Source organism: Cynoglossus semilaevis, chromosome 4 (assembly GCF_000523025.1).
Source record: "Cynoglossus semilaevis isolate Cse_v1.0 chromosome 4, Cse_v1.0, whole genome shotgun sequence".
Classification (NCBI taxonomy): Eukaryota; Metazoa; Chordata; class Actinopteri; order Pleuronectiformes; family Cynoglossidae; genus Cynoglossus; species Cynoglossus semilaevis.
This window is the reverse complement of record NC_024310.1, coordinates 13,745,057-13,755,101: the sequence shown is the minus strand read 5'-3', so window position 1 is coordinate 13,755,101 and position 10,045 is coordinate 13,745,057. Positions and strand designations below refer to the sequence as shown.

General features: G+C 40.5%; 1 protein-coding gene across 1 annotated transcript in view; it reads left to right on the top strand.

The window, feature by feature from the left end:
- The window catches only part of traf4a (tnf receptor-associated factor 4a), a 24,681-nt gene extending 15,214 nt beyond the window's left edge, over nucleotides 1-9,467 (top strand). The window contains exons 2-7 of the mRNA XM_008309396.2: nucleotides 1,230-1,281; nucleotides 2,236-2,340; nucleotides 2,758-2,919; nucleotides 3,230-3,391; nucleotides 4,313-4,468; nucleotides 5,260-9,467. Coding sequence (XP_008307618.1) covers nucleotides 1,230-1,281; nucleotides 2,236-2,340; nucleotides 2,758-2,919; nucleotides 3,230-3,391; nucleotides 4,313-4,468; nucleotides 5,260-5,892 — 1,270 coding nt within the window. The 3' untranslated portion in view covers nucleotides 5,893-9,467. The remainder of the gene's footprint in view (nucleotides 1-1,229; nucleotides 1,282-2,235; nucleotides 2,341-2,757; nucleotides 2,920-3,229; nucleotides 3,392-4,312; nucleotides 4,469-5,259) is intronic.
- Nucleotides 9,468-10,045: the final 578 nt, after the last annotated feature.

Sequence of the window (10,045 nt, the reverse complement as noted above, 5' to 3'; positions counted from 1 at the left end):
TCAGTGGGTCACATGGTAGTGAGTACAGAATTGTTACAGCTAGAAGACCTCTGGTTCAAGCCCCGGTGGTAAATACTGGTCTCTCCACCAGGAGTGTGTATGTTCTCCCCTCGTCTGTAGCTATACGTTGGGGACTAAGTTGACTGAACTCTCCACTGAATGTCCCTGTGACTTGTTGACTGTGACTGTGCCCATTGTCTGAAGTAAAGCAGCCTCTTTCTTTACACTTTATTTAACCCTCCTAAATAAATTAAATTATCTTCATGTCCTCATGTGTCTAATACAAAAAAAAACTTCTTCTAACAAGATGAACGCACAGAAATCTAAAACATTTCGACAGGTTATTTATTGGCTTCATTTTAATAACATTACGACATCTTATATTCTAACTAAGTGAAATTAACTGAGCTACTTTGCCTTTTTTAACCTGTTCCATATTAAGTGTGCCTTTTGACCAAATTATTACAGTGTAGATTATGTGTGCACGTTTATATGCCTTAAAGTACAAGGAAGTATAGAGTGTAGGATTTTTTTCTTTATTTACAAAGACTCAACATGTTGTTGATAATCTCTGTATTTTTATAACCATCACTTACACAGTTGATACTCCGTCTCATGTTGTATCTGATCTGTGTGTCTGTTGGCCTGTACCTCTCTCTGCTGGTGTGCTGTCACAGACAGTTGATGGACTGTGGGCAGTGGAGAGAGTGAAGCAGCGTTAGCTCACATGACTGCGTGGGTTGGGAGATCATCTCTAAACCAGTGAATGAATTATCTTGACAGCCTGTGACTCGGCTGTTTTTGCCTGTCTGCCTCTCTGAATCAGATACTAAGTCCAGAGCTGGACCCAGATCCAGGGCTTAAGCCCCCGAGCTGAGATCCTGTCAATACACATCTCCTCTTACTACAGCAGGCCGTGTTCTCGTCTCACTACAGAGTACACACAGTTTACAGTGTGAGACACTTCCTGGGTGATCCTTGATGATGGAAAGAATTTCATGCTACACATTTGGTGCCACCATTCTCTGATCGAATCATCCGCGTTTACAAGGAGGGCTCTAGATGATGGAGTGTTTGAGAGCAAAATAATACTTGCCTACAGGGAACGTCACATACTTTTCTTTCTTTCTTTTTTCTTCCTTTTTTTACTGCTGCTCAAAAGACACTCACTTACTAAGTGCCTCTAAAGACAATTAAGATAACAATTTTTTTTTCTTTTGTCATTGTAGTGAGGGAGTGTTTAAGTGTCCGGAGGATCAGCTGCCGCTTGATTACGCCAAGGTAACACCACACACTTGACACACACTTGATGAAGCACTAAACCTAAAAAACAAATTCCTCTGGATTGTATTGAACCATCCTTAATAAAAACTGCATGAAAAAATAAAAAAAAATCCTCATTATATACAAACTAGTGTTGGTAGGTGATGGACATTACTAGAATCAAGTACGTTTGTCTTTGGATTTGTGAAACAAGCCGACTAATAATTCCAAAGATTTTTACCGTTGGTTGCCAGTTCTCTATAAGAACTGCTTCTCCAGTCCCATCCCTACTATTTATAGTTATTGAATAATTTTAAACAAATGTGTAATAGAAAAAAAAGTATACGTAACTATAGGCTTTACAGATGACTGTATAGTTGTGTAGGTTCTGCTGTGGTGACAGTGTCTCTACATGTCTTGTTGCAGAGACATGTGAAAACAGAGCAGTTGTTGTTATTTGTTTGAAGAGCTGTTTTGACATTCTAACCAAGCAGCTCTTCCTGTTGGACCAGTGTTTGGCTCACGCGAGTGCGATGAGGGGAGTGTTGATTCAGCGTAAATCTGAAAACCCTTAATGCAGGCGACAAGAGAGAAGGATTTGCTCTCGAAAGTGATTCATTCCCCTCGGTCATTCATGAAAAAATACATTTGTTTTTTAACTGTATGTTGGAGTATTTTATTATCACTAAAGATTTGTTTGTTTTTTTATTTTATTTTAGGCCATGCTGCTTAATGTGTATATATAGATATAGATATATCTATATATATATGCCTTTTTTGCTGGAAATTAAAGTTAATAAAAAAAAGTTAAACGAATGAGTTTATTCTCACAGAAGAGAAGCTAAAATGTTGCTGTCTTTGGAAAACAAAATATTTAAGTAAATATTTACGTATTCCCTTCTAAGCCATGAAAGATTTTTTTTCAGTTTTTCCGACTGGACTTTTTGTAAGGTTGTTTGCGTCTGTGTTTAGATCTACCCAGATCCAGAACTGGAGCAACAGATCCTGGCTTTGCCTATTCGATGCATCCACAGTGAGGAGGGCTGTCGCTGGACCGGACAGATGAAGCAGCTGCAGGTAACAAGCTAACCCAGGCCAAAATGTGTGATGACAATTCAAATAGTGAGTTATGACCTCCGCACTTTCACTGTGTTGTTTAGAGGACCTTTCACATGGAGTCATCAGGCCAGCTTTTGCGATGTGTTTGTCGAGCACATTCACATCGACATGACAATGAAAATATGATTAATGGTGCAGGCCTAGCTGGAAACCATTAAACTGTGTATCTGTTGAACAGAAACATTCTGATGTTAAAGTTAAACGAGGACCTTATGAGCTTTTTAAAATTGTAAGTGAATACATGTAATGTGTCTGAAGAAAAAAGACCAAAGAATAGTAGCATTGGTCATGTGGACTTTGGACGTGGAAAACCCAACTACAACGCTGACAAATGAGATGGTGACATCACAGTCATTGTCCTGGTGTGTCCTTTAGAGCCACTTTTCCACCTGCGCCTTCAATGTGATTCCCTGCCCGAACCGCTGTTCGGTGAAGCTGACACGCCGCGACCTGCCCGACCACCTGCAGCACGACTGCCCCAAACGCAAGGTCAAGTGTGAGTTCTGTGGCAGTGAGTTCACCGGGGAAGCATATGAGGTATGAACTGTGATCCCTCCTGATGTAAACAAATGGGATTTATGTGAAGATCTAACATCGTATTGTAGATTGTCCCATGATAAAGCACAAAATGATTATTTTTATAATAATACTGATTATCATAATAATAATAATAATAATAAGATATTAAGTTTAATCTCACTCTCCTTCTCTGACCTTTACTGCTGAAGACAGTGACTGTGATATACTGTAAATGTTCCTTTAAAATATGACCTGCAGCTTCCCAGCAGGTGTGGCTGTAACAACGCTACCACTCAAAATATCTTACCCTTTGTGTCTTCTGTCCCAGAACCACCAGGGTGTGTGTCCTCAGGAGAGCGTGTACTGTGAGAACAAGTGCGGGGCGAGGATGATGCGTCGCCTGCTGCCCCAGCACAGCATGGCTGAGTGTCCCAAACGCACCCAGCCCTGCAAGTACTGCGGCAAGGAGTTTGTCTTTGACACAATCCAGGTCAGAGTTGGGAAAAAAAAAACATTAAATAAATGAAATTGTTGTAACATCTGGGTGAATCTGAGGAGATATCTCTGCAACCTCTCTTTTCAATTAATGAACTTGGAATAATGTGTTATTTTAAAGAATGTTTATATGCATCTAGAATAGTTTTTAATATTATAATATTTAGATAAACCTGGGGCATTCCATTAAAACATATAAGACAAATGAAAGCAGATGTACGTGTTTCATTTTTTTTCTGACTAAACCAAATGATGGACACTTTGACATGGACTGTAACATATCAAAGTCCCACATCAAACCAAATGATGGAAACTTTGACATGAACTGTAACATATCAAAGTCCCACATCAAATTTAGCTTCTTTGAATTGGTGAATATTAGTCATTGCTGTGGTTCTTCATGGTGGCCTGTAGAACGCATCGAGATTTGATATGTTCTTCACGGTGGCCTGTAGAACGCATCGAGATTTGCCTCAAAATGTCCGTGAAGCCTCTGTCCAGCACAGTATTAATCAGTGTACAGTCCCTCACAATCCATTTGGTAATCATTTCAGTCAGCCTGTCAGCCCGTGGACATATTTACTGCCCTGAGCTCGGTGAGACTGGTGTCATGTAAGCCGGGCGTCTGACCGGAAATTAAAGCCTCAACACGCACACATACACAGAGACAGAGAGAGAGAGAGATAGAGAGATGCTGTGCATTGATTTGGTGTTTTGAGGTCCCACAGTGTGTGTAAATAACACTGCTGTATTGACTGTGTATTAGAGCAACAATAGGTGAATGGACAGTGGAATTTTAGGTTAGCCCCGAAGTAGGACCAACCGAGCTAAGAGAAGCTAACAAATGGAAAAAAAGTGTCCTGATGTTCACCTGTGAATACTACACCAACATTTCTGTTTCCTAATTTGTCTTTAGAACCACCAGTACCACTGCCCTCGTTTTCCAGTCCAGTGTCCAAACCAGTGTGGGACACCTAACATCGCTCGAGAAGACCTGGCTAACCACGTGAAGGACAACTGTGGCAGTGCGCTCATCCTCTGCCCCTTTAAGGACGCCGGCTGCAAACATAGGGTGAGACAGACGAACGTCTTTTCACCTCAGTGAATTATGTCTTCCTGTTTGGATCTGTCCAATTTTGCTGCACACGCTTTGTTTGTCTTCTCAGTCTTTCTCCCTGTTCAGTTCACGTCTTTTCTTCTTTTCTTCTCATGTCCAAAGCAGCTGTTTTCAAACACAACAAATTCCACTTCCACAAGGCCTGTTTTGATGGAGGCCACACTTGCATATTGTGAACACATTTTTACAGTTATTTTTAAAGCTGAAGACATCTGTAGAAATTCGAACGTGGTAAAAAAAAGTTAATTTTCTGGCAAACCTGAAGTTTAGGTTAAACAGATGATAAAAACATGTTTTCAAAGCAGTTGAAATATTCATTCAAGTCACTTTTATTTGTGTAGTTAAAAATTCACAAAACGTTGATGTTAATGTTTGGCCTCGATGGACTACAGAACTGAAATTAGAATGAAGATGTCACCTCTACAAACACTCCATATGACACGGGGGAAAAGGAGCCATGTACTGCAAATGCAGTCAATGTTATATCGAGTTTACATGAACAAATAAAAAGTGACACATAATTACTTCTTAATAAAATTACTAGATACTAGATTTATTTTATTATATTTATATTAAACAGTTGGAAATAAGTTGTTTGTTTTTTTAACCTTTTCATTTTAATTTCATTAGTAGAAAGTCCAACATTTCTAAAAATAAAAATAAAAGGTTGATCAAGAAAACACACACGTTTCATTCACTCAGTGTTTTTTCATTTCATCTTTCTTGTCCTCCTCGTCTCTCTGCAGTGCCCCAAACTGGCCATCGGCCGTCATCTGGAAGACACCACCAAGTCTCACCTGACCATGATGTGCAACCTGGTGGGTCGCCAGCGGCAGGAGATCCTGGAGCTGCGGCGGGAGATGGAGGAGCTCTCGGTAAGTCACGATGGCAACCTCATTTGGAAACTCAACGACTACTCGCGCAAGCTGCAGGAGGCAAAACTTCGGAGCAACCACGAGTTCTTCAGCCCTCCTTTCTACACTCATCGCTACGGCTACAAGCTGCAGGTGTCGGCCTTCCTGAATGGCAACGGCAGTGGTGAGGGATCTCATCTGTCCGTTTACATTCGCGTGCTGCCCGGAGAGTACGACAGTCTCCTGGAGTGGCCTTTCTCCTACAAGGTGACATTCTCCATTCTGGACCAGAGCGACCCGTCACTCTCCAAACCCCAACACATCACTGAGACCTTCAACCCCGATCCAAACTGGAAGAACTTCCAGAAGCCCTGCAGCAACCGCAACTCGTTGGACGAGAGCACCCTGGGCTTCGGCTACCCCAAGTTCATCTCCCACGAGGAGATCAAGAAGAGGAACTACATCCGAGACAACTGCATCTTCATCAAGGCTTCGATAGAGATTCCTCAGAAAATAATGTCGTAAGATCTGACTTTTCAGTTGTTTTTATGAAGGAGAAATAACGGAAACTAAAAACTGGAGCTGAAAATCCATCGTAAACCTCCTCACACTTTGTCCTTCTCCTCGCCCTCGACTCTAAACCTGACCCACGTTCTTGGTTGTGCTGGTGGATTCTGAAGACTTAGCAGAGAAGCAAGTGTTTGGACAGCGGGACCATCATGCTCTTTTCTCATTTATTTGTACTTGTATTCTAATCTTTTTTATTAAAATTCAGCAACACAAAGCTTTGGAAATCAAACAGTGCCTCAAGAGAATTTTAGTTTTCTTTTTTTTTTTTTTTTTGTATCCACAGTAGAGATGACACAAGTTAAAGGTAAATGGTATATTAACAAGTAAATGTCTTTTTAAAGACACCACTCTTGTATTAGGGATGAAGTTTGAGAACCTGAAATTATTGGCGTTGTTTGTCAGTCGTGGAACGATACCAAAGCAAAAGTAAAAATATTGGAGAAAAAAAAAACAATATTAATGTTACATTAGTTTTGTTTAACGGCCATAGATTAAAAAGACGTAGCAATCTGGGTCGTAACCAGGGGATTACAAAGAGATCACTGGTCTGCAGGGTTCCATTATACCAGACTGGATCTGTTGGCAAATTTAGACTAAACATCAAGTTAGTTAGAACAGAAACATCCAGCGGTAACAGGTGGGTTCCTTTTGTCTGTAACAAACCAGCTAGTCATGAAATTATCTGGGTTTTCCTTTTGTAAAGTTGTGATCCATTTAGTGCTGTCATTTTCACCAAAGAATTGATGTGGACAAGATCAACATTTGGTTCAGTCCTGTGATGATTTTACACCTGAAACAGTTTCATAGAAGGATTCTAGTCACATGGTTCATCCCATGCAGTTGTTAGCCTTTTTAGTTCATTTAGATGTTGTGGAGTGAATATGCCGTTCACTTATCAAACCATATCACAGTTGGTCTGGGAATCGACCTTTGGATGAGGTCCAGTTGCACCTGGATGCTGCTACAGTCAGCAGGGCAGCAGCCACACGTTTGTTGCACAGGTGTAGTTAACTGCACCAGAGTTTGTTGTCGTTTCACACTCTTCAATCGTGTTTGTTGGCTTTAGCTCGCTGTCCTCTGCAGCCAACTCACACACACCGTTAACAATGTGGCTCAGTCTAATGTTGGTTCTGTTGGTTCTCGTATACAGTAAACTCTACCTGGAGCCTGAGTAGCATTCATGCTAGTGCTTAGCTGTGTGGGCAATAAAATGGACCAGGGTAGGATTCAGCTTGGGCCATACAAGCTGCTCCTCTGACCTGAGGGCACTGGACTCTCCTGGGCTCCAGTTCGCTACATTTCAGCAGTCCTTTTGGAAACAACGGAGCTTCCAGTTTACTGTCAAGGATCGCTGTCTTTTTTTCTAACTTTACTTTAAAACTGTTTAGTTTGAACAGAACATACTTGCCGACTCTCTATCTTTCTCTGAGATTATTAAAAGCCCCATAGCGGCGACAGAGTGGAACGTACGAATCATTTGATTATGTTTTATTTTGTGGAGCAACTCTAAATATTTTTTTTAAGTCCAAAAATGTGATTTTGATTCATCTTATGTGAAAATGTCAACTGTTTTCCTCTGTGTTCTGGTCCATGTTCCTATTATGAGCTAAAAGTGCTTGTTGTGACTTTCTCACTAACTTAAATGGGTGTTTGGGAGGAGTGACCTCGTCTTACCGTGAGTTCAGCAGAACAATTGTACCACTCTTGTCTCAGTTGACCAATGAGACATTAAAAAGCTTTGAGGCTGTTTGTTAAAGGAGAAAATAGTATTTGAGCGATGAGAGCGGACGCGGTGGATCAGTGATCAGAAAGAATGTGTGCATCTGAGCACCAGGTGTGGGTGTGTACAGTTTGATGAGGGTTTTTGTGGGGAGCAGGGAGAATGTGTGCCGCCTTGTAAGCTACAACCATCGACCAAACGTTGGTAAAAGTGGACCTAGCCTTTTGGTATGAAAAGTAAGACTACAAAGACTACAGATGTGGTTTGAACCAATCGAACATGACCAAACAGATGCACCCGGCAGCGTGCTGGTACAAGAATTTTTTTTGTTTGTTATTGATGTCTTTTCTTCCTGTTTTTTTTGTTTGTGGTAGCGTGTCTTCTACAGCAGTGACACAGCAGGCAACACTACAATACAAGGTGTCATACTTTATATTATGTAGAACACTGCTCTCTGATTTCATAACAGGGAAAAGGTTTCTTGCTAACAGTAAAAGAAAAATGGCGTCACAATCGCATTTTGGGTGCCCTCTATTGGAGGAAGCAGAAACAACTCCGGATAATCTGACAGTGTTCAAAACGTAAATATTAACTGTGTCAATTATGTCAGGAAATTTTAACCCTGACTGGGAGATGCAACAATATGTTTTTTGTTTTTTTTTTAAGTCCATTTCATGTGTCCCCCTGATTGGCTTGTTAAAATTACAACATGGCCCTGCACTAACTACAAGTTTTTGGTCTCACTCATTTGATCAGAAAACACTAAGATGTACTTGAATGGCTTTATCAAATGGATAACCAACATTTTCAAATAAAGTTCAAAGCCATTACGGAGGTTTGAAGTAGTAGTGGTGGTGGTTAGTAGTAGTGGTTGCAATCACAGGCCAACTCAAGTCATTGTACAACAACAAAAAGACCTGGTGCTGCCGCTGCAAAATAATGAACGTAAACAAAATGCGAATTGTGAACCTTTGAAGCTGCTGTTTCTTTTGCAGCCAGCAGACTGTGTCTAAATTCTTACAAATGATCAATGGCAACAGGTCGGACCACATTTTTGTACTGTAACCTGTATTTATGACATATTTTTCCTCTTGGTGATTCATTTTTTGGACCATTTGTAGTTGACCAATACTAACAAGGACGTGATTATTGTCTGATTTATATTCAGAAAATGTGAACACTGGTGCTAATGTAACTTTCAAAGGGAGTGAACATGTAGCTCTGAATGGAATAGTTCAACTGCACAGAACAACTTTGGTTTGGATGCCAAGGCAGAGATGTTGGCTGGAGCAAGTGTTCTGGGGACCTGTCTTCTTTACTGGACAGTTATGATGACCATACAGAGTGCTCATTATGTATGTGACTTCTCATTTAAAAACAAAAATGCGGAAGTTCATTCTGTCTGTTACTATACATATAATGGAACAAAAATTGTCATCAATTGTCATAACAGCTGATATTTTACAACGATTTAAAGACGAAAAAATGACAACAAAAAAACTTTTGTATGATTCTGTATTTTTACGACTGCAGAATTTTTAGTTTTTAAAAAGTACCTTGCTGTTTTTTATACGGAAACCTTTGGCTGGACAATTGGGTTGGAGAGACATTTTGGTGAGCCTTCTGTCTTTTTGGATAACTGTTTTTCCATGTGGCTCAAGCCTCTCACTTTGTCTGTATTATTTCCTCTTAAAAGTATTTATTTTAAGGAGCCCTCGTTGTGAGTTTGCACAGAGGCACAAATGTTTTGTTATGTTGACTGAGGAGTGCTTGTCAGTTTCTTCGTTGAAATAAAATACCATATAAAATATCTGTTGTGACGTAGGTTCTTTAAGCTCTCAGAGGTGCGACACCCTAAAGGGAACTCTCTTCATCTGTAAGATAATTAGGCTAACAAGAAAACCAACAGTGCCACGGACTCTTTACAAGACAGGCTGAACATAAGTCAGTCCTGACAGTGAGGTTTTTGTTGATGTAAACATGTTTTTAGCTCATAACCATGAAAATCGACTACGGCTTATTTGTTTTTGGGGTCCTGGTGGGGCCGCAGCCAATCCCATCTCAGGACTTAAAGAAAGACATTTATGTTTTTGATTTGGAACTGATGTCAAGCTCCATTGTTTAAGAAAACAGTGATACAGAGACCGAGACTCAGGCTGCTCTGACTGCCACAGACTTATTGGCACAGGGCGTGTAGCCATGTGTAGCCCAGCACTGCCTTCTGAGCTACTTAGAAAATGAAAATAGTAACAGAAAATTACACGTTAGCAGAGTGTGTCCCATGTGGAGCCCAGTCACGTGTATCTCAGCGTATATTGAGCTATAAAAGCCTCCCTTCTTCTGGTAAATGATTTGCAGGTACGGGGCCAACCTTGTGCAAACATTAGC